The sequence below is a fragment of the Ornithorhynchus anatinus genome, chromosome 19, assembly GCF_004115215.2.
Source record: "Ornithorhynchus anatinus isolate Pmale09 chromosome 19, mOrnAna1.pri.v4, whole genome shotgun sequence".
NCBI classification, from domain to species: domain Eukaryota; kingdom Metazoa; phylum Chordata; class Mammalia; order Monotremata; family Ornithorhynchidae; genus Ornithorhynchus; species Ornithorhynchus anatinus.
The window spans coordinates 25,196,907-25,222,234 of NC_041746.1; the positions used below are offsets into that span (position 1 = coordinate 25,196,907).

The following is a 25,328-nucleotide window of genomic DNA, read 5'->3' on the forward strand; positions in this document are numbered from 1 at the left end:
AAAAGAGAGCTTGGCAAATAATAAGCGCTTAAATGCTATTAGAAAAAGAAGTGTCCCCATTTTGTTGCTGCTACACCTGCAGAGGCAATCAATCCTATTTATTGAGCATTTGCTTTGTGTAGAGCGCTGTACTAAGCACCTGGGAGAGTACCATCTAACAAAGTTGGTAGACATCTTACAGCCAGATGTCAACAGACATTCAGGACCCAGAAATCGGTCCCTGTGTTGTGAAAGTTACCAACGCAAGAGGCCAACTTCAAGGTCTCTTCGAGAACTTACCTCAAATAGAACCACATGAAAGACAACCACTGCTTATTTGAACAAAAGTAATAATAGTGGCATTTGATAAAAGCTTGCTCTGTGCCAAGTCCTGGGGCAGAATCAAGATAATGAAGTTGGATACAGTCTCTGCCCGGCATGGGGCTCACAGTCTAAGAGGGGAGGAGAGCGGGTTTTGATCCTCTACTCGATTCCAACGTGCCAAAGTAAGCCCTGTTCTCAGGATGGCTGTGTTTTCCCCGGGATTAACTGGTTTGGGACAGTGCTTGGCACATAGTAAGCACTTAACAAATGCCATCATTATAATTATGATTATCTAGGACATCAGACACATCATGCACTACTGAGGATCAAAATTTTACTCTTTATTGCACTTTTGCTTCCATTTTCCATCTTTTGGGAGTTTAGCTAGACCTGAAACAGTTAGTTGCCGCTCTATGACTTTCGCAAGCCCAACGTGGTGCTCCCACAGCGACTGGCTTTGACCATTCATTCAGGCATGTCTACTGGAGCGCTCTCCTTTCCGGTTTGACCAGGATCTATAAGCACTGTGATTAACTAAGTGGGAAATTTTCCAAATTTACTGGCTCAATACACAGACAAACAAAACAGCATAATGCAAGACTGGCAAACTTTTATATATATCTATATATATATATATATCTATAGATATATATATATATATGTATATGTTCAGTCAAGCCTGGCACAGAGAACTTCTTGAACACACAATACTGCAAAGCCATCTACGAATCTACCGGAAAACTAGTCATTTCAAGTAGCCATAATTATGCATTCATTCTGGAAATTTTAGCCCTTCAGCAAGCAATAAGCCTCGTTCCGCCTCCAGACTTCCCCCTGAATGACATTCCTCCATGGCCCCTTATCTTCCCCTGGCCCACGAAGGAGATGCTGCAGATTCCAGGATGGGATGCCAATGAGGACCCAGACTCGCCAGGGGCCTGCAGCATGAGGACCCAAACAGGAACCAGGGACCCTGGACCCAGCGCTTGTGATCTGATGTACGGACCCAGCCGGAAGTGGAGGGGAGTGGCGGCAGGCAGAGGTGTGGACCGGGGCACTGAGACAAGCCCTTTAATGGAAAAAGCAAAGGCCCTGAAGCAAGTTTCCAGGTCCCCATGCCTAAATTTCCTGCTGCTGCTCCTCCAACGGGAGACGGTGTGCCGTTCCTACGTGACGCTTAGACTTCAGATCCCGGTCCCTCCCTAGTGAATTTCGCAATCAACTGTTTTACCGAATCGGAGCAGGGTTAAACGAATCTTCTCACCGCGCAACCTTACATACAAAGTTACTCAAAGCGCTGTTCAATAAGGAGGTGAAACACGGCCCACGACCCCTGTGGACCAACTACCGGGAGGCCGGCCTTTTTGAGTTAGACGGGTGTTAAGCAGAGACGGGCCTCAGCCGTCCCGCCCCGCTTTCTTCTTCGGAACGCAACTGGCATCCCGAAGCCCACGTCTGCCTCCCGGGGGGACTAGCATCCGTGCTTGTTCCACATAGGGGTCGCCATGGGTCCCTGCGGCGCCCTTTCAACGACGACGAACTCATCGGGGTTGCCCAACGCCTCGTAGTGGACCAACAGTTCCTGGATGGCGCGTTCCTCAATCTGGAAAAAAATGGAGAGAGAAGAGAGGGGTTCACGCCTTTGCTGCTCTGGCTTTAAAGCACTCAATCACCTTGCTGCCTCCAACCTCACCTCACTACTCTACTACTACAATCCAGACCGCACACCTCGCTCCTCTAATGCTAACCTTCTCACTGTACCTCAATCTCATCTATCTTGCCACCGACCCTTCGCCCTCACCCTGCCGCTGGCCTGGAATGCCCTCTCTCCTCATATCTGACAGACAATGACTCTCCCCACCTTCAAAGCCTTAATGAAGGCACATGTCCTCCAAGAGGCCTTCCCTGACTGAGCCCTCACTTCTTCTTCCTCTCCCTTTTGCATCGCCTTGACCTGCTCCCTTTATTCAGCCCCCCTCCCAGCCCCACAGCACTTATGTGTATACCCATAATTTACTTATATTAATGCCTCTCTCTCCCTCTAGACTATAAACTTGTTGTGGGCAGGGAATGTGTCTGTTTATTGTTATATTGTATTCTCCCAAGCGCTTAGTACAGTGCTCAGCATACAGTAAGCGCTCACTTAAGATTCACTGAACTGGGCTGACCCGGAGAGCGGCTCTGTGGCCGGGCCCCGCTAAGTCCCCTGGCGACCACCCCGGGAGCCACGGGGCTATTGCCGAAAAGCATCCCCGAGCTCCCGCGGAGCCGTTGCGGTTGAGAGGACCCAGTGCGTTCATTACCGAAAACGAACGTTAACGTGTGGCCATTTGTTGGCTCTTAATCGCATGCCCGGCAAAGCCCGGTTAATAGTTAAACCGGCTGGTGCTCCAGTCCAGCGTTCACGTGGCACTGACGCCCCGACCAGCTCGATGGCAACGTCAACTCCGGCTCTGATCGCCCGGTGGCGGTCGGTCGGCCCAGATGAATAGAGAGGGCGCTCTGCACCGGGACCCAGCTGCTTTCCCCACCGGACGCAGGTGCCCGGAGCGCTCCTCACCTGGATCAGGGCCAGGGGTTTCTCCCGGCTTCTGAGGAGGGCGGCTTCCTGCTGCAGCTCTTCCTCCACGATGGCTGCGAACGTGACCGGGGCGAGCCCCACAGAAGCAGACAGCCAGGGGCTGCAGCGAGACAACGCGTGTTAGCTGAGGGACAGAGCTCGTTGATCGTTTGAAACCGCGGCGCCTAAAGGAAACTCAGCACCCAGAGGGGCATCAGGAATCCCCACATCTGCCCTCTCAAACCCCAGAACTTCTGCAGCAAGCAGTAGTAGCAGTAAGAGGAGAAGGAGGAGGAAGAGCAATAATGGTTGTGGTAGCTAACGACATTTACTGAGCACCCGCTTTGTACAATACACTAGAAGCAGAAGCAGAAAACATGTCTCCTTCCCACAAGGAGCTGCAAGGCCCAGGGGTTTCTGGGAGCCTATTTCTAAGGCACTCCAGCTTGTGATACCAGGAATAATAATAATAACAATAATAATAATAATGGTATTTGTTTAGTGCTTACTATGTGACAGGATGATAATAATAGTACTTGTTAAGCACTTACTATATGACAGGCACTGTACTAAGTGCTGGGGTGGGTACAGGCAAATTGAGTTGGACACAGCCCCTGCCCCACATGGGGCTCACAGTCTCAATCCCCATTTTACAGATGAGGTAACTGAGACCCAGATAAGTGAAGAGACTTGCCCAGAGTCAGAAGGCAGACAAGTGCCAGAGCCGGGATTAAAACCAGGTCCCCTGACTCCCAGGCCTGTGCTCTTCCCACTAGGCCATGCTGCTTCTCTAAATGGAAAACTGATAAAAGAGGCTGGGGAAGACTAAGCCAACGCTTGAGCCTGCCTTCCCCGCTTGTCACTCTCTTCCCCTCAGAGTCCCTTCTTCATCTCTCTGCAGTGACCTTCTGAGGAGCTCCAAATTTGGGGCACGGATCAAGTCAGGCTTACTTGGGACTCTCTTGCGGTGGCAAATCGCATGTGTGGTCGCCGTCTGGTCCCGGGATCCTTCGAGTTGAAGGTCTAAAGAACAAACACAGAAGATGAAAATGAAAACTATTCTCAAAGAAAACCTTTGGCAGAGAAACGCTTTGACTTCCAAGCCTCTGGGACAGGGGACCAACAATCAATGGCGTGAGCATTTATGGGGCAATTTATGGGGAGACGAGAACCGCTCAGTATGGGGCTGCAATAGCGATTCCTGGAGCACCAGCCACAGGCTGTGCTGGAGCTGACTGCTGTCTAAGGAGAGGGCCGGCCTTTCAGGAAAGCTGACATTTCCCATCAATATTGACCTGTTTTGGAACGACACCGTCAAAGCCATTTTGCATGAAGTACATGTTTCCCCCAAATTAACTGTGGCATTTGTCAAGCACTTACTATGTGCCAGGCGCTATACTAAGCACTGGGGTGGATACAGATAAATCAGGTTGGCCACAGTCCCTGTCCCACATGGGGCTCACAGTCTTACATTTTACAGCTGATGAGGCACAGAGAAGTGAAGTGACTTGCCCAAGGCCACACAACAGACAAGTGGAGGAGCTAGGATTAGAACCCATGTCCTTTTGACTTCCAGGTCCGTGCTCTATCCACTACACTAAATTATTCGGGAACCTCTGCCTAGATTCACTTTGCATGTTCAGAGATTCATCCATTTTTTGGTCTTGGCTCGAGGGGACCTGGACCTCTTAAATTCAGCTTCAGAAAGCCTTGCAGAATCCATTCAAGCCATTGTTCAACAGAATCTGTAAAATCTGGGTCAGTGTCATCCTCCTGAGCTGACCCCTAACTTCAAGACTAACCAGAGAATGAGGGCTTGTCCCACTGTTCGTTCTCAGAGTGCCCAAGGGTAATAACAATAATAATAATAATGGTATTTGTTAAGCATTTACTACGTGCCTGGCACTGTACTAGTTACTGAGGATACAAACCTAATAGCCATGGGCAACATCCATGTCCCGGCCCTGCCTGAGCAGAGCCCAGGATCACGGTGCCTGGGTCCACCCCAGGCTGAGCCAGACAGGAAATGAACCCGGGCTGAACCATAATAATAATAATGATGGTATTTGTTAAGTGCTTACTATGTGCCACGCATTGTTCTAAGCACTGGGGTAGATACAAGGTAATTGGGTTGGACACAGTCCCTGTCCCACATAGGTTCACAGTCCCAATCCCCATTTTACAGATGAGGAAAGTGAGGCACAGAGAAATGAAGTGACTTGCCCAGGGTCACACAGCAGACAAGTGGCAGAGCAGGGATTAAAGCCCATGACCTCCTGATTCCCAGGCCCATCTCTAGTCCAGGTTTTGCTTCCAGGTTTGACTCCTGGTCATCTGGGCCTGTACTGGGCTCATATGAGAAGCAGCATAGCGTAGTGGATAGAGGACAGGCCTGGGAAGATCATGGGTTCTAATCCCTGTTCCTTCTCTTGTCTGCTGTGTGACCACAGTCAAGTCACTTCACTTCTCTGTGCCTTAGTTACCACATCTGTAAAATGGGGATTGAGGCCGTGAGCCCTATATGGGACAGGGACTGTTTCCAACTCGATTTGCTTGTACCCACCCCAGTGCTTAGTACAGTGCCTGGCACATAGTAAGTGCTTAACAAATACCACAATTACTATGATATATGACAGCCCCATATCGAGTGCCGGGACTGGGCTGCTGTCAATTGGGCTCAAGCTCAGCCGCCTAACTCTAAGCCTCTTAATCCTCCTGACCACCAAACAGGAGGGCTGGGTGTCTCCATGGGGAGACCCAAATTCAACCAGGTTCATCTTGGGATGGCAGAGGACAGCTAGCCTCTTAAAAGAAAGATAAGGATTCAAGAGCAGAAAGCTTTTAGCTGTCCGGCATTACTTAGAAAAACTAGAGGCCCATTTTTGCAGAAAGGATAATACGGGGGATCTAGGACACACGAAGAAGAGGAAAAGTCAGTCCATATATGGCAGTTAAAATACAAGTGCACAGCTGGCTTCTAAGAAAGCTTGCAATTCCAAACACATCAGCATCTCTGTGAAGATCACAAAGTTTCCAGATGTCAGTTTTCCTGAAAACTCACCTTCTTCTGAAGCATTTCCCAGTTTATTTCCACCGCCCTTGATAGTATCACCCAACAGCCACGCTTGGCATTTATAAATAGGCAGTGACCTTTAGCATATGTACTCTGTTTATTTACTCATTACTTCATGTTTCCATACTCCTACCTGTTGGAGTTAAAATTTTCTCTCCGGCTCCCATTGTATGGATACAACTTATGTCGGTCTGTTTCCCCATTAGACTGGAAACTTTTGAGAAGGGAGCCTGTCATTTACATTTAACCGGAGTGCTCTGCACATGAAAGAAATGCTACTGAGAGAATGGATGGATTCTAATCGGCATGGTGGATCAGGCTTCCCTGACTAAAGAGGCCATCCCTGACTCAACCTTTTCCTCTTCTTCCACTCCCTTCTGCGTCGCCCTGACATGCTCCCTTTATTCATCACCCCCTCCTAGCCCCGCAGCACTTATGTCCAGATCTGTAATTTTGTTTATTCATATTAAATGTCCACCTCCCCTCCAGACTGTAAATTCTTTGTGTGGTGGCGGAGGGGGGCAGGGGGAGAGGTGTCTGTTATATTGTTTGATTGCACTCTCCCAAGCACTGAGTACAGTGCTCTGTACATAGTAAGTGTTCAATAAATACAATTGACTGCTTTCTGAATAGTTAATACATTTGAAGAGTCGCTTCTGAGCTCAAAAACACGTTCATGTTAAGTGCTATGTAGAAAGAGAAAATTTAGCTCTACCAATTCAACTCCTAATATATATCCACATTTTTCCATATCTAAGTGGGACTGTCCATGACTAGGAATATCTTTTCCGAATGCCTAAGCAACTATGACTTTGTTTATGATAAAGACGGAAAACAGACCATTTTATTTGGCAGCTTTTTGTTTCCATGTCTTTTTAATAGGGGGTTGGAGTGAAAGGGTCTTCCCTCTATTCTCCATATTCACGGGACCAACCGCACTGCCGTTCTCAAAATAAAATTCTGTGTGTCTTGGAAAAATCCCTCTGGTTTTAATGGGTCAAGATACTCGCATCTGACGAATTTCCACTTGTGGCATCAATCAATCGATAGTACTTACTGAGCTCAAACTGCGTGCCCTAGCACTGTACTAAGTACTTGGAAGAAGTACAATAGAGTTGGGGGACACCATCTCTGCCCACAGGTAGTTTAAACTCCTCTCTCATTTATGTTCCTGCCCACCCAATTTCCCCTGAGGAAACAGGAGCCCAAATGTGTCCCAGGGTGTATAAAAAAAAAGTTTTCTTTGATTGAAAGGTGAAAACTTTATGTGGGCCCCTATCTTTTTTAAAAACATTTCATTTGTATAGTACAAAGAGAGATTTTATCAAAATTGGAAATTACTTATTTCCTATCTACTATGTTCCCTCCCAGAGAGGAGAAAATATTACAAACCAAATATACTAGGACCTCTCTTATTTCTCTCATCTATTTTAATGTATATATATTATAGATGCGGGTATACAGATTAATACATGTGTATGGCATATATAGTAGTTTTCCACTACAAGAAGCAGGATTGGGGACTCCAGGCTTTCAGCTGTACCAAATGCGGGCTGCTCTTTATTTGTTTTATGGTACTTGTTAAGGGCTTACTATGTGTCAAGCCCCATACTAAGCGCTGAGGTAGATCCAGGCTAATCAAGTTGTACAAAGCCCATATCTTGCATGGAGCTCATAGTCTTATTCCCCATTTTGCAGAGGAGGTAACTGAGGCATAGAAGTGAAGTGACTTGCCCAAGGTCACAAAGCCGACAAGGGGTGGAGCTGGGTTTAGAACCCAGGTCCTTCTGACTCCCAGGCCCACTACACCATGCTATTTTATTGAGCTGCCTGTCTCTGATGCGGTCTCCTGGAAGAGTAATAATGTTGGTATTTGTTAAATGCTTACTATGTGCAGAGCACTGTTCTAAGCACTGGGGGAGATACAGGGGAATCAGGTTGTCCCACATGAGGCTCACAGTCTTAATCCTCATTTTACAGATGAGGTAACTGAGGCACAGAGAAGTGAAGTGACTTGCCCAAGGTCACACAGTTGACAAGAGGCAGAGGCGGGATACAAACCTGAAAATCTGTGGAGGCTCTGGGAGACATTCTAGGTGGTAGTAATAGTCCAGCACTCAGTACATAGTAAGCGCTTAATAAATATCATAATTAGTAGTAGTAGTAATAGCATTAATTAAGTGCTTTCTATGTACATCTACTTTCATCTACCCTGGTGCTTAAGAAAATGCGTGAAATGTACAAAGTGCTGAACGAATCAATCTACTGTATTTACTGGGCGCTGGGTAGGAGCAGAGGCCTCCACTAAGCATTTGGGAGAGCACAATATAACAGAATTGGTTAATTCATCCCCTGTCCACAACAAGCTTACAGTCTAGAGTCTAAATACCACAATTATTTTGTGCCGAGCCCTGTACTAAGCGCTGGGAAAGAATACATAAGTGGGGATTAGACACAGCTCCTGTCCTTCTTAAGGCTCTCAAGCTGAAAATAATCAACAAGGAGCAACTCATGCGTGACCCGACCCATAAATACAAAGCCTGGGATGACACCCAAATCTACATCTCCAGACCTGATCTCTCTCCCTCTCCGCAGCCGAGCATTTCCTCCTGCCTTCAAGACATCTCGACTTGGATGTCCTCCCATCACCTTTAGCTTAACATGTGCAAAACAGAACTCTTTATCTTCCCACCCAAACCCAAACCTTAACCCTGTCCTCCTCATGCCTTTCCCATCACTGTAGATGGCACCACCAGCCTTCCTGTCTCTAAACCCGTATCCTTGGTAGGATCCTTGATTCCCCTCTCTCATTCAACCCACACATTCCATCCGTTAATAAACGGTTCCCACTTCACAACATCGTTAAAATCCACCCTTTCCTCTCCATCCAAACTGCTACCACGTTAATGTCACTTATCCTGTCCCACCTGGATTACCCTATCAGCCTTCAGTTTTTTCTACAAAAACGTTCAGGACATGCTTCCCCACTCTTCAAGAAACTCCACCGGTTGCCCATCCAACGCCGCATCCAACAAAAACTCCTCACCAATCGCTTTAAAGATCTTAATCACCTTGAACCCTCCCACTTCACCTCGCTACTCTCCTCCCACAACCCAGCCCGCACACTTCTCTCCTCTGGTGATCTCCTCTATCTCACCGCCGACCTCTAGCCCACACCCACCCTCTGGCCTGCAACACCTTCCCTCCTCAAATCCGACAATTACTCTCCACCTTTCAAATGCTTTTTGAAAGCACATCCCCAAGAGCCTTCCCCGACTACCCACCCTTTCCTCTTCTCCCATTCCCTTCCACGTTGCCCTGACTTGCTCTTTTAATTCACTCTCTGGCCCCACAGCACCTATGTACATATCTGTAATTTATTTACGCTAAGTTCTGCCTCCCCATCTAGACTGTAAGCTCGCCGCGGTCAGGGAATGTGTCAGTTTGTTATATTGTACTCTCCCAAGCGCTTAGTACAGTGCTCTGCTCTTAGTAAGCAGTCAGTACAACTGAATGGACAATAATTATAGTATCTGTTAAGTGCTTACTATGTGCCAGGCACTGTACTAGGCACTGGATGAATATGCTTCTGCACATATGCACCCATCTCAGACCACCAGTTCATATTTATTAGGCCGCTAAAAGGTGCTTAATTCCTTTCCTCTAAATAATAATGTTGGTATTTAAGTGCTTACTAGGTGCCGAGCACTGTTCTAAGCTCTGGGGGAGATACAGGGTAATCAGGTTGTCCCACGTGGGGCTCACACACTTTTAATCCCCATTTTACAGATGAGGGAACTGAGGCACAGAGAAGTTAAGTGACATGCCCACAGTCACACGGCTGACAAGTGGCAGAGCCGGAAGTCAAACTCATGACCTCTGACTCTGAAGCCCAGGCTCTTTCCACTGAGCCACGCGGCTCTAAAGCAAAAGCAAGCTTAAAATTAGAGCAAACTTCACTTCTCTGGAGCTAGTGACATTCGGTTTCCTAGTTGCACAGCATGGTTGGAAGCTCTAATGCCAGAGCGCACTCTAGTGATCAGCTGTGGACATGAAGGTTGTTAAAGGCTAACGCTTTGTTTCATCAGTTCCATTTCTACAGCTCTTTAATAGAAGTGGCCCTAAAAAAAACCAACATTTCAGAGTGAAATGATCCCAAAACATGTCAAAAAAATGAAATAGAAAAAAGAAGAGATGATGTATTTACTACACGCTTCAGGGGCAGTAGAATTTGGGGTTTTTCACAATTCCAAAGGAGAAGCAGAGAGACCCAGAGAGACGGGCCTGGGCGACAGAAGGACCTGGGTTCTAATTCTGGCTCCTCCCCATGTCGTTGTGAGACCTTGGGCAAGTCACTTAACCTCTCTGCGCCTGAGTTACCTCATCGGCAAAATGGAAATCAAGACAGTGAGCCCCATGCGGGACATGGACTGCATCTGACCTGATTAGCTTATATCTACTCCGGGACTCAGTATGGTATCTGGCACATGGCAAGGGCTTCGCAAATACCATTAAAAAAAAGTCCTGCACTTTAAAAATCATCTGGCTAATTTCTGGCAAGAGTTAGCAAAATAATTTAGTTTAATAATTGAGCACGAATCTAAGCCTGGTTGAAGCATGCTTATATCCCATTTGGGACTTTGCAACTTGAAAAATGTGGAGGACTTGGGCGGGAGACCAGAGAGAAGAACAAAATGATTAAAGGGTTGGAAAAGAGTCATAAGTACTGGGATTTTGATCTAGAATAGAAAGCTGACATTTGACAATGACAATCTCCCCTTCACTTATACCCCTCAGTGCCCCCCGAGCCCTACCATGTCACTTAAATAGTCAAGTTACCACTTTTGTATATATATTACATATTCTATTACTCCTCTTATTCTGAACACATTTGTCTATTTCCCCCACTAGACTATAAGAGCTTGAAGGCAGGGACTATGTCTTCTAAAAAATAACTGTGGTATTTGTTAAGCACCTACTATGTGTCAAGCAGTATTAAGTGCTGGGGTAGATACAAGTTAATCAGGTTGACACAGTCCCTGTCCCAAAAGGGACTGACAGTCGTAGTAGAAATGAGAATTGGTATTTCAACCCTATTTTAGAGACAAGGAAATGAGGCACAGAAAAGGTAAGTGATTTGCCCAAGGTCACACAGCAGGTAATTAGACCCCGGGTCCTCCGACTCTCAGATCCATGCTCTTTCCACTAGGCTATGCTGCATCACAATCTAAAATTTTTGTACTTTCCCAAGCACTTAGTACAATACTGTGCACATAGCAGGTATTCAATAAATACTACTCATTGCCTGAAAAGTCTAAGATTGAGACTAGTTCAGTTTGGATTGCTCTCATGGCCAACTGTCTTTAACTAATCTTTATTTTCCAATTATCTGAATTAACTTCAGTCAAATAACAGGTTGTTCAGGTAATTGAGATCTGCAAAACAGAACAGGGCTAAAAAAAAAACTGTACTCATATGGACAAAAATATTGCACAGCTTGTGTTATTAGTAAACTATAATTTTGCTTCTCCTATATCCCATACCGGCATGGAGCTAAAGAACACTCCCCAGTGAGGTAATCGGTAGGAAATTTAAAAAGAAAACATTTGCCTATGTTTTTTAAATAGATTGAAGGATCATGAAGATGTTCATTTTAAAAAAATACTGATCCTCATTTTACAGCTGAAAACATTAATAATAACAATAATAGTGTGTTAAGCTCTTACTATGTACCAAGATCTGTACTATATGGGATAGATACAAGATCATGGGGTTGGACTTAGTCCCTGTCCCACATGGGACTCAGGGTCTCTGTGGGAGGGAGAACAGGTAATGGATCCCCATTTTCCTGATGAAGCAACTGAGGCACAGAAAAGTTAAGAAACTAGCCCAAGGTGACACCGAAGACTACTGGCATAGCTAGGATTAGAATCCAAGTCCTCTGACTCCCAGGCCCGTGCTCTTTCGGCTCGACTACACTGCTTCAAGTCACGTCTCTAGAACCCACAAAAATATGCACTACTGTTTCTTACCGCACAAACTTTTGGACCTGAGGCTCCTCAATTCCTTTAACGTAACCTTTTTTGACGTTATTTCCTGGAGTGCCACCTGGTACGACAGACTTTTCTTCTTCCTTTAAGAGATGCCGGAAGGACTTGGGTGAAGGTGAAGGCAGAGTAGGTGACCTGGAAGAAAAGGCCAATTGTCATGACATGATCCTGCTTTCCAAGGGCTTGGCAGTTGAAACTCGAAGTAATTTTCACCTTTCTATGACTACATATAAAAACTGAGCTGTTTAGAATACCAGAAAAAAAAATACCTCGACTATTTCCCAAACATGATCACTGTGTGAAAGGTTTTATGTTACAAAGATGTCGAGGGCCCCCACAGGCATGCATGCATGATACAGAGAAATAACATCAGAGAAGTTTACTTCTGAAAGAGAATGACAATAAATTTGGCACTTGTTAAATGCTATGTGCTAAGCATTATGCTAAAGAACTATGATGAAGACCAGATAACATCAGGCAATCCCTGTCCCACCCAGGGCTCACAGCCTCACACTTACATTATGAGCCCCATGAAGGACAGACTGTGTCAGGTATGAGCGTCTTCTATCTACCCCAGTGCTTAGTACAGTGTTTGCCATATAATTTTTAACAAATTCCACAATTATTATTATCATTATTATTACTACTACTACGATTGTTAAGGGAGAGGGAGAACAGGTATCTTATTTCCATAGTACAGTAGAGGAAACTAAGGCACAGAGAAGTGAAGTGACTTGGGCGAGGTCACCCAACAGGCAAGTGGTGAAGCCAACAATAGAAGCCAGATCTCCAGACTTCCAGTCCCACGCTCGAACCATTAGACCATGTTGTTTGCTTGGGAAAGAAAGGAGAAGCAGTATTGTCTAGTGGATAGAGCATAAACCACTTGTCTGCACTGTAATCTTGGGCAAGTCACTTCCCTTCTCTGTGCCTCAGTTACCTCATCTATAAAATAGGGAGAGTAAGACTGTGAGCTCTATGTGGGACAACTTATCTTGGATCTACCCAGCGCTTAGTACAGTATCTGGCACATAGTAAGTGCTTAACAAATGCCATTTTAAAAAAAAAAAAAGGAAAGAAGCAAACTACATTGCCTCAGCAGATCACCTCTTCTCAGAGATCGAAATGAAAAAAAGAAATAGTAATTGAGATTAAAAACAGATAAATCAACTCTTCGTTTTATCCAGCAGTTCATCTTCCAAATTAATGTCCTACAGTTTCGGTTGAACTGTGGCTCTGGATGGGAGATTCTCTAGAGCACAGCTGCTCTAAATGGCAAGGCACTTTGTGGAGCTGGACTTTGAGGAGTTGAGAGGCTATCCTGAAGGCTTCATTCCTTCCACGGACTCATTTCATTTGAAAAACAGATTCAGAAAAGCGTGCTTGAACTTGGAGGGAGAAAAACAGCTGATTGGCCTTTTTTTATGATATTTGTAAAGCACTTATTATGTCCCAGGCACTGTACTAAGAGCGGGAGTAGATACGAGATGAACGGGTTGGACACAGTCCCTGTTCTACGTGGGGCTCAAAGTCTTATCCCCTTTTTACAGTTGAGGTAACTGAGGCAACAGAGAAGTTAAATGACTTGCCCAGGGTCACCCAGCAGGCAAGTAGCAGAGCTGGGATTAGAACCCAGGGCCTTCTGACTCCCGTGCCTGGGCTCTATCCACTATGATGTGTTGCTTCCAACTGCAGACCAATTGTACCCCTTTCAAAATCTACAATGTCTTCTCTACAGAAATTGATTAAGGGGCAGGTTCCAGCCGAGGGCTCTACAAAGCTGACTGGAAAGGTTTGCCCAGACTTTCTCCTTAGAAAGCATGGCAAATGGTTATGCAAATAAATGCTAACCACATAAACCCCAAAAATGTTCAAGTCGAGTTTTGAAGAAACCAGCATGGTTAGATCCAAGCTAAGCTCATAAACCATCTGGGACTGTACCCAGGAGAAAGCTAAGGCTTCCTGAAACTTTACAGCCCCACTGAAGCCTTTCTTGAAAAAGGGAAAGTGAGGACTAGATTTCCACCAGACCGTAATACAGTCGCAAAGAGAAAATCCTGCATTAGAGGGAGAACAAAATATAAGAAACTGGGAAAAATAATGACAAGATTGTGATCCGTGCTTGATTTAGGAACTTAATAATGGAGTGGCTTGAGGGGTGTTAATAATCCGCTGGAAGTTCACATCTCCCTTTCATTGAAACAAGAACAAAAACCACCAAAGAGGTGGGATTTCAGATCTTTCAAAGAAATGGAGGTAGCCAAACAGCTGTAAAAGAGAAGCCTGTTTCAAACCCAGAGAATGAAGAAGGAGAATCTGTGGGTTGAGAGTGAGGAATTGCGGAGACGGGAGATTTGCTTCACTGGATCTGAAGAAAGAAGGAAAGTGAAGATCACAAAAACGATTAAGTAGATGAGGGCCAAAGGTTTATATTTGACCCAAAAAACACAAGCAAGTCATCAGGGGGGATTGGTACCGTGGAAGCAGTGAGTGAGAAAGGATTTAAGTAACCGGGCCTTGAAAGGATTTGACAGGACAGAGGCTGGAGGGACTCAGGCCAATAAAACCGTCACCTAAATGCTGGGTATCTACAGAAAGCAAAGGAAAAGAGGAATTAAAAAAAAGAGGAATAGTTTCTTCACATAACAGGTTATAACCATATGGAATTTGTTACCAGATTTTGCAGACCAAAACTTTTAATAGATTCGAGACACTTTGGATAAATTTAAAGGATGAGCAGCCCGAGAAGAATTCCTAAAGGGAAGGGAAGGATGTCAATGGGTAAAGTTGGGGGAACTAAATGGTACATTCCTGAAAATTAGGGCAGATGTCAAAGAGGGCACCTATTACTTTAATAATAATAATAATAATAATGTTGGTATTTGTTAAGCGCTTACTATGTGCCGAGCACTGTTCTAAGCGCTGGGGTAGACATAGGGGAATCAGGTTGTCCCACGTGGGGCTCACAGTCTTAATCCCCATTTTACAGATGAGGGAACTGAGGCACAGAGAAGTGAAGTGACTCGCCCACAGTCACACAGCCGACAAGTGGCAGAGCTGGGATTCGAACTCATGAGCCCTGACTCCAAAAGCCCATGCTCTTTCCACTGAGTCACGCTGCTTCTCTTAACTTTACTCTTACTGCAACTGAAAGACACAGAATATTAGGCCAGATGGATGAATGTTTAACCTAGTATGGGTTTCTTTTTTTAATGTTCCTAAGCAACAGCATTAGTGAGCAGAAAAAAGATTTTCTTTACCGCAAAGCAAGATGAAAATATGACACCATGTTTTTGTTTTCCTCAGGGCCAGGAGTGCTAGAATACATGAGGATTCAACTCGCTGTTCTCTTTTCTGGAATTTGATATCAGTATCCCAAGAACACCTCTCTCTCAGGTAAACCTACTTGTCCTATGTTTTGCTTGATTATTTTGAAATGGAGTGAACCAAAAGGCATTAGGGTGCCAGGAAATAAAACAAAAAACTTTCTGATTTTTTTATTTTCTTTTACCATACTGGAGGTCTTTATTGCCTACTAAATGAATACCTCCCCTATCCATAATTATACCTCATCCTCTGTACCAAAGGACTCAAAAAATCAGATAGATCTAGTAACATTATTATCTCACCAAAACGTATTCCACGTAACTGGGCTACTGCCATGAAGAATGTTACTCATCTCACTACAAATTAGCTTAAAGAGAGGACGTCAGAGTCCACATGACTAAGACGACAAGTTTCACATTTGAGGAGCCAACCTCTGAAAGCCTCTGCACAAATTAAGTTAAATTCCAGGCGCCTGTTTAGAGCCTCAAAAGAAAATTAAAAAACGAATTCCCTGATGAACGAGGGGTACAACTTGTACCTTTTAAAGTGCCTCTGCCATTTGCCATCAAATAACTGGCCCTCGACTCTATCCTCAAATCTGGAGGTTTCTTTTGGCAAAAAAAGATAAGTACGGTGTAAGGACTCTATGTCGTTAGTAAACCCGTAGTAATGCCAGGAGTTCCCCCACCCTTCTGGCTGATGTTCTTGCCAGTAAAACTGCTAAATTTCCAAAGCAAGTATCTCATTTCCCTGGAACACAAAAGCTTCATGGCTCCCTTTATGCTGCGGAAATAGAAAGGGCAGCCAATTTGCTGGATGCCCCCTCATATTATTTGGGGGTTCAACTCAGAGCCCATACATTTGTACCATATGGTACAGTAGTTCTATGCAGAAAGGAAAAACATTAGTGTGACTCACGCCAAGCTACTGTTTCTCTTTTCAATAGAGATCTACTGTAGAGAACCTATTCTTTTGAAAAACAGATTTGCACACACTCTCCCACTATCTCAAATTAAAACTACCAGTAATCGTTACCAGGAGATATCTAGAGCTCTCCTGAAGCAATTTTTGTTAAATTAGCTTAATTCCTCTTTTCATCAATCTGATTATATGAGTCACCAATTTTTCACTAACTTAGTTTCCCTAATTCTTGGGCTACTGCTATTTTCCATCTTAGCAGCCAAAGAACTCTATGGAAGAATATTTATAGACATCTGTAACCAAATGAAAATTAAACAGAACTCCATTTCTCAGCGAAAACTGCATCAGCATCTTCAATTGAGAGTGAATAAAAAAAGAATTCCAGTTTAAAAAGATGAATAAGCTGAGTACATAGGGCTAGAACAATTGATAGCATGGAAGCATATCTTCAGAAGACACAGATCCATTTTCAGTGCAATTTCTAGCCACATACCAACCTGAAAGAATATGATTTGAGACTACCAATGTATCCAGTGAGGAAAGGGGTTTCTATTCAAGAGCAAATTTCTTCGGTTTTCTCGGGATCCCTTCTTGCAATATTTTCCTGAGCAACACATCTCTCTGAGGTTAACTGGCATTGCTTAATTCACATTTTTACACAAAGTAGTTATTTTATAATTTAACCTAACTCCCCAACTGACATCATTGCTCAACAGACATCTTTTCTCTTTAAAGGATTTGCTGAATTTCTCATTCATTTTAAAACCCAGGATAAAGACATTTGGATGTACATTTCTGAAAAAAAAAAAATTACAGCCAAAGACGAGTCCATCGGTGAAATAAATAGGAAAGCTTCGTAGCCTGATCCTGCAATAGCAATTAACCTTGCCTGAAAAACAGGTCTTGATGTAAATCAATCACTCTGTGCTATTTCTAAAGCACCTGAGGGTCAAGCATTGTGCTACTCCTGCAGCTGTTGAACAATGAGAACAACAGATCTGAAGACCGAGGAGCCCGGAATCTAATGCAGTGTTGTAACACCCTAACCCAGCAAACAGTTGCCATGGTAGCCGCTATGGTCTTTGCTGCCCACATTAGCCGGGCCATCTTGTGGGATGTCTCAAGGCAGTTTTTTTGGTCAGACACTGAAGCACTGAAGCCCCACTTGCGGAACCAAGCCGAGAACCCAGGTGTCCTGATTCCCAGAGCAGGGTTCTTGCCCCGAGATGAACAGTAAGGCGAGGTAGACAACTCAGGAACTGCTAAAACAAGGCTGAGTTGCCTCCTTGGAGCCTGAGCCAAGGGAGCAGGATGATAGAAGTCTAGACCTCCCTCCGGGGGCTGAAAGGGTAAAACAGAGGCAAAATACATCTTCTCTGCCTCAAAGATTTTATAAATACAGAAGATAATTTAATTCTACTTCAATTCTTCCAGTTCTTTCTTCATAGTATTTCTCTAAACTTGTCATTCACTGAAATCTAAATCTAAAAAACGAAACTTGCCCCCCAAATTTTTCTAATTTTCAATTTCAATTTTTGTTTAATCCTATTGAAAATGATAACCTAAGTAGTGAAGCTGAATTCTGCTTTAAAAATCAAGAATTATCTGGTCGCATATAGGTGTTTTCTAGATGACATGCGTTGTAACAGAATGCTGGATTATTTTACATTGGGCGGATTATGTTTCCACTACCATTGAAAAAGTGAAAAGATTTTTTTTTTTAATGGTATTTGTTAAGCACTTACTATGTTCCACACACTTTTTAAAGTGCTGAGGTAAGTACAAGCTAATCAGGTTGAACACAGTCCACGTCCCACATGCGGCTCACAGTCAATCTCTATTTTACAGATGAGGGAACTGAGGGACAGACAAATCAAGTGACTTGCCCAAGGTCATAAAGCAGACAAGTGGCTGATCCAGGATTAGAACCCAGGTCCGGTGACTCCCAGGCCTGCGCTCTCTCCACTAGGCCATGCTGCTTCTCTTTTATCGCAGTGTTTCGGGAATTCACAAGAGAAACACAATTTTTCAAACCTCCAATAATGTTTGAAATTGCTCCTAGGTGATTTTATAACAAACTAATAGCAGCAACCTCATGTACAAAATACAGTCCTACTTTTAATGTTTCAGGGCTTATTTTTCTTGAAATACCAATGAAACTATTTCTGAATATTGCCTCTGATTTTTTTCAAATACTGAATAAATAAAAGTCCTAGGTTAGGACTACTTTACATAGAAATAGCTAAACACAAACAGTCTAGACTACAGCTGGCTTCCCAAAGTGACACCTTCCCCACTGCCAAGTTTCTCTCATGGTAGAATTCTGTTAAAGAAATCCAGAAATTGCCAGGAAGATAGATGAAAACCTCTCTAAAAATGCTGACAAGAATGAAGGTGTTGGTATAAATGTAGTCCTGAAGATCTGGCAATTACAAATTCTGAGACCAACATGATGATTATTACAATCATGGGTCAGGGGGGTTTTACTAGCCCCCAGGTTCCAGAGGAGTTTTCCAAAAAGCAGCTATAACTAGAGAAGCAGTGTGGTCCAGTGGATAGAGTTTAGGGCTGGGAATCAAAAAGACCTGCTTTCTAATCCCAGCTCTGCCACTTGTCTGCCGTGTGACCTTGGGCAAGTCATTTCACTTCTCTGTGACTCCATTACCTCATCTATAAAAAAAGGGATCATGACCATAGGCTCCACGTGATTAGCTTGAATCTACCCCAGTGCTTAGTACAGTGCTTGGCACATAGTAAGCATTAAACAAATACTATTAAAAATAGCAACTGGTTTGTGCGTCAATTCCCAATGCCCTGAGGTGCCTATTCTCTCTGGATCCCCTAGTTCATATTTTCCATACATTCCTTTACTGGAACTTACTGATTAGGAATCTAGTAAAATCTTCCAAATAACTCTTCTATGCCTCACATCCTTCTAATTCTTCCTCTGGATGGGACTATTAAATCCCCCTACTCTATCTATGCAACTTCAAAATCATATATTTTTCCATGTTTCTAAAATTCTCCTGATTGCCTGTTTTCCAATAGACCATTCTCCAACATCACAAAATCATGAATCCGGAAACAAATCTGATTTTAAAATTTTCAAACAACCTCACATCCTTCTAATTCTTCCTCCGGATAGGACTATTCAATCCCCCTATTCTATCTATGCAACTTCAAAATCGTATAATATTTTTTCATGCTTCTAAAACTCTCCTGTTTGCCTGTTATCCGATACAGCATTCTCCAACTTCACAAAATCATAAATCCAGGAACAAATCTGATATTGAAATTTTCAAAACAATTGAAGAAAATACCTTATAGATCTGAATCAAACTTGATTAATGTGCTAGGTGCTGAGAAACTAGATGGGACACAGTCCCTTTCCCACTCAGGACTTCATAATCTAAAAGGGAGGCCCAATTTCAGCATTAATAATTTTATTTTTGTGCAATGAGGAAGCTGTTTGATTGCACATAACTGATGAAGTCCCTAACAATCCTTCCCCCCACCACACTGAGCTTGATGTTCTACACATCAAGCATATTTATTGAGCGCTTACTATATGCAGAACACTGTAAAAGGAGCTTGGGAGAGTACAATACAACAGAGTTGGTAGACATGTTCCCTGCCCACAAGGAGTTTACAGTCCAGAGGGGGAGATAGACATTAAAATATATTCCAAATCCATACATGAGTGTTGTGGAGCTGAGGGTTGGGTGAATAAAGGGTACATGTCCATGCATAAGGGTGACCCAGAAGGGAGTAGGAGTAGGGGAAATGAGGACTTGAGGAAGGCCTCTTGGAGGAGATGGGATTTTAATAAGGCTTTGAAGGGGGGAAGAGTAACGGTCTGTCAGATACGGAGGGGGAGAGAGCTCCAGGACAGAGACAGGGGTTGGCGGTGAGACTGACAAGAGTAGTAGGTTGGCATTAGCAGAGCCAAGTGAGCAGGCTGGGTTGTAGTAGGAAATCAGCGATGTAAAGGAGAAGGGGGCGAGGTGACTGTAGTAAGGAGTACAGAGAATAGTTCGCCTGCCAGCACGGCTCTCACTCCGACACTCAACAAAGCCTCCGCTGCGATCAGAGTCACGGAAAAGGCACAGTTCCCAGATCTGATGATAAAGCAGCTGATCTCTTCAAGCCCTTGAAGGGAGTATGCAGTTCAGTGGCCTTTCCATGACCCTTTTTAACATATGGCAAACACTGAGGGAATGTCACAGGATTTCAAAGATGCTACCGTCTTCAAAAAGAAAGGGGAGTGAGAGCGGACAGTGGAAATTACTGGTATCTTATAGCTCTCTGTTATTGTTGAGAGTCTAGCCAGAGCCCTCAAGCTGTGAGTGGTGAATGTGTGTTATGTTGTACTCTCCCAAGTGTTTAGTACAGTGCTCTGCACACAGTAAACGCTGAATAAATACGACAAAACGAAAACAGTGGTTAACTGACTTTTGCTTTCAAATCCCCTCGATCCGTCCTCAAGCGCAGTGGCCTAGAGTGTGAAACAGGATGGACCTGGCAAACAGGTTCATGTTCACTCCAGAACAGAAAGAGGAAAGAGTTAGCTGGGGCCCCTCGACTCTGACTTGACCAACCCGCTTGTACATCATGAGCCGTTATCGGAGTATCTTCAAACACATCTGTTTTCAATTTAGTGTCTATTAGGAAGGCAAACTGGATGAAAAAACAGGTCTGTTTTACCAGAAGTCTCAATAATGGGAAGCAGAGCTATTACCCTCAAGAATTCCCAAAATCAACCCACATAAAAACGTCAAAAAGCTCTGAAAATGGGCCTTTCTTTATAGCTCAGCCTGGGTTACCCAGTTCGGAAAGGAATCTGCTTCTCTTCCAGTCTATCGGGTTATCACCCAGGGAGGTCCCCTCCAGTCTTTTACCTCCCTTTCAAGCCTTTTCTTCCTCAATTCTTAATAATTACGGTATTAGTTAAGCACTTGCTATGTGTCAGGCACTGTACTTAGTGCTGGCGTGGATACGAGCAAATCAGATTGAGCACAGTCCCTGTCCCGCATAGGGCTCACAGTTTTAATCCCCATATTATAGTGGAGGTCACTGAGGCACAGAGACCTGAAGTGACGACCAAGACTACACAGCAGACAGATGGCGGAGCTGGCTTTAGAACCCATAACCTTCTGACTCCCAGGCCCGTGCTCTATCCACAACGCCACGCTGTTTCCCCTTCTGCCGCTTCTTATCCCACTCTTTCTCCATCTGGCGCTCAGGAAGATAAAGGAACTTAGAGAAGCCAGGTGATTCGAATGCACGCATTTGCCTTACTGCTACAGGAGTCTTCTTCCAAGAATGGGAAATCACATTATGCATCCTTTTCCTATAGTTCTGCTGTTACTTCAATAAATTATGATTTTTGCATCAAAGTGACTTCATAAGGCTGCCCCTTCAAGAGAGTGGCTTTCATTAATGGGTCAATTAAATCATATTTATTGTGTGCTGAGTTTGTGCAGGGCACCGGACTAAGCGCTTGAGAGAGTACAATAGAACAGACTGAAGAGACATGTTTCCTGCCCAGGCATAGTGGTTAGAACCCAGGCCTGGGAGTCAGAAGGACCTGGGTTCCAATCCCAGCTCCACCAAATGTCTGCTGTGTGACCTTGGACAAGTCACTTCACTTCTATGGGCCTCAGTTCCCTCATCTGAAAGATGGGGATTGAGCATGTGAGCCCCAGGTGGGATAGGGACTGTGTCCAACCTGACTGACTTGGATCTACCCCAGAGCTTAGAACAGTCCTTGGCACATAGTAACTGCTTAACAAGGACCATAATTATTATCATTGATAAGGAGATTTACAGTCATTCAAAAGATTATTTACCAATCAATACCAGAGTTCCAACACAAGAATCACTGTTGAACTGTGAGGAAAAAGAAATTCATTGAGAAGGAAAATTATCAAAAAAATAAAGGCTGAAGAAACTGAATATGCCGCCACAATTAAATTAGGGCAACTATTATTTGGAGACTTGCCTTTCTATTTTTAAATTAGAGCTGTTTCTGCTCAGATCTTCTAACTCTCAGTATAATATCCACCTGCCAAACAGCAAATGTCACATTCCAAATTGTGCTCGATGACATCACCGACCCGGCGGCAAAGGCCGCTCACGGCGGATCCTCTGGCCCAGAGGCTGAGACGTAATCTTCCCCGTGTGGATGTACAATCTCCCCATCTCTGACGCAGGGCACAAACAGGACTCAGCTGCTTCAGCAGATTGAAAATGGCTGTCACGAGAATACCTCGGAACTTTTATATCATCATAGCATTGATTCATTAAATCGACTGATTTGAGTCAGGACAGGCATCCGGCTAAAACACCAATTATGGAGAACGAATTGCTGCCCGGAATTAAAATTGCCCCTCTCAGAGACTGGGATCATTTCTCTTACTTTCAATGTCGAAACCTAAGGATTATTGAAATGTGCTATGCCAAAATAAATACACTTTTCTTCAGCTAAAAAGATACTTAAGAAGGATTTCTTAATGAAGGGTGCATAAAGGGGAGGAACACCCTTGCAAATCAAAACAATGGAGAGGAATTAAACAAAACATACCATACATTCCCTGGTTTTGAAGCTTTCGTAGGTGTCAAGGGAGTGGTCAGAACAGGTGCAGTTTCCACATTACTCATTCCTACGTTGTTCTCCTTTGCAGCCATGGCAATCATTTTTCTTTGCTTCTGGGAAAGCTTAATTCCATGAGAAGCTGTTTTTCTACAAATTAAAACCAAATTCCTTGAATAACTAACTGCTCTTTGCATGATGCAAAGGAGCTTTATACCTGTACAGTGTATCCTAATCTACTTTGGAAAAAAAGAATTAGGTGAAATGAAAATGCTCTAGTAGGCGACAACTAGTGAAGATAGCTGTTTCGGCCCCTAAAATCAAGAGTTAGCCTTGAACTCACACAGCACCCTGCTTTGGCAGGGGGGTGGAGATCACTCAGAGGACGGCTCAGTCTTCATATTCATTGCATCTTTAGCCTCTTGGTTGAACAATTTATGATCAATAAATGATCATACCTGTAATTTTATTTTATTCTGAGCCTTCTCCCAGTAGACTGTAAGCTTCTTGTGGGCAGGGAACATATCTACCAACTCTGTTGCATTGCACTCCCCCAAAACTTAGCACAGTGCTCTGCGCACAGTAAGCACTAAATAAATACCATTGATGGACTGACTGATTCAGGTCTATCAGGAGCAGGATTAAGATCAACTCGTTCAGTAATCAGAACCACTTCTAACCAGAATTTATTTCTGGATTATTCTGCCTTTAGGCCAGGGGTCCACAAAAATCATACTGTTTGAAAGAGCAGAGAGAGATCAATTGATCTATTCTCTTGCTTTCATGCAGAACATAATTTGGAGGCAATTCTGCTGCAAATTCTTTGAACTTTTTAGGTCTCAATTTCTAAACCTTGAACACAAAAAAGAAAATTGGGCAAGATGTTTCACCGAACTATCCTCTAAAAGAAAAAGAAAAAAAACCAAAACCAGAAATCTAAATCCTATGCATTGACTAAAAACAACCAATTAATCTAACAGTCTGGTCAAAAGTCCCAATTTGGTTTCTCCTTAGTAATTTCTGAACATCCAACACATTAAAAATTTCACTGTAATTCCTTAAAGAAAAGCTTGCAAAGCTAAATAAAGCTACCTCTTTAATTATAATATAAATGGAGTACATGGTTTAAAGAGTATTTAACTCTCAATGTCGTTAAGTAAATACATAAAGGCCTTTACGGTTCCATTTCCTTCTTTTATGGATTTTGGTTTTTTACCAACCCTGAATTTGTCTTTGGCGTAGCTCCACACTTTCGCATGTTTTCTTCAATTTCCATGATGGTTCGGAGCTGCAGGGCAGGGGGACTGGCAGGGCTGACCATAAAAAAAAAAAAATTACTTTTGGTTCCTCCCAGCCTATTTCCCAACCTTCCCAGAAACAGTTTAAAACCATATACGAGTTTGGTCATCTGATGTATAATTTGGGCCTGTTTCCTCAATTATGGCCAACCACAAATAAAACATTTCAGGCAAAGCCTTCCTTTATGTATGGATCTATAAATAGCCTGGCAAAAAATACTTCCAAAGTCATTACAACCTGAAATAGTAAACTCAAAACTTCGCTTTTTGTTCTTAAAGAAAGGGGAACTCAGGAAGTGGTACTTAAAGGCCATGATGTGTTTTTGAACGTCGGCTTATGAAACACTTTATGTTGAGAATAATCCTCACCATTTTAAAAGCTACATGGGGCATGAAATAACCTCCGTGCACCTCTCTGATAACTTCATCCAGACCCCAGTGGTACCTTCCTTCTAATCAAGAAAAGCAAAGGAGAAATGGGACAGAGATCACTGGTGGAAGATGAGATCCACTAGAGGGGGTTGAGAGATAAGAACACCAAGGTATTTCCACAACCCTTTCAGTCCTGGAGCACTTGACCCAAGCTAGGAAGGCCTTTTGTATATTATCACGGGGCGGTTCTCCCGCAAGATTTTTTTCCCCCCTACCCCTTCCATCTCCAATGTCTTGAAACCTTTTATACCCTTTCCCGGAGCCTCACTTGGAGTTAACAGAATGATAGTTATGGAGCTCCTATATGGAAGAATATGCATTTTCAAAGCCTAAAATAGTGTTCTAGGAAATATTTACTTTACGAATGAGAGAAAAAGGTTACTGCTTAGACTGAGAATGTAAACAGGGGAGAGTTTAGACCCCAGGATAATAGGCGCCTCTCAGAGATGGCGCCCGATTCAATTCTTACATTGCTGACTTTAAGGCCATTTTACTCTGAAAGCAACTAAGGGTATTTCCATGGGAGAAATTTTGGAGTAAACTTCTCTAAAATGTTGCCCACGAACTGTGAATGCCCACAGAGTCCTCTAAGAGACTCACAGGATTGGGCTCTTTTAAAAGCTTGAAGCCAAAGAATTAAAAAGCTGAACCACTTCTTTAAGACAGAAAACACCCAACTTCTGACTAAACATTTTATACACTTAAGGGTTCACTGACCCTTCTAAAGAGTCTGATCTTAAGCTTTATCTTGTCCTGTTGCACGTTTTCACGC

The 25,328-nt window shown here is 43.7% G+C and overlaps 1 protein-coding gene across 1 annotated transcript in view; it reads right to left on the reverse strand.

Annotated features, from left to right (window-relative positions):
• Positions 1-623: 623 nt before the first annotated feature.
• IBTK (inhibitor of Bruton tyrosine kinase) overlaps positions 624-25,328 on the reverse strand; it is a 72,877-nt gene continuing 48,172 nt past the window's right edge. Inside the window, exons 24-29 of the mRNA XM_029047721.2 lie at positions 24,047-24,139; positions 22,818-22,976; positions 11,969-12,121; positions 3,815-3,886; positions 2,864-2,984; positions 624-1,906 (exon numbers count right to left, since the gene is read on the reverse strand). Coding sequence (XP_028903554.1) covers positions 1,775-1,906; positions 2,864-2,984; positions 3,815-3,886; positions 11,969-12,121; positions 22,818-22,976; positions 24,047-24,139 — 730 coding nt within the window. The 3' untranslated portion in view covers positions 624-1,774. The remainder of the gene's footprint in view (positions 1,907-2,863; positions 2,985-3,814; positions 3,887-11,968; positions 12,122-22,817; positions 22,977-24,046; positions 24,140-25,328) is intronic.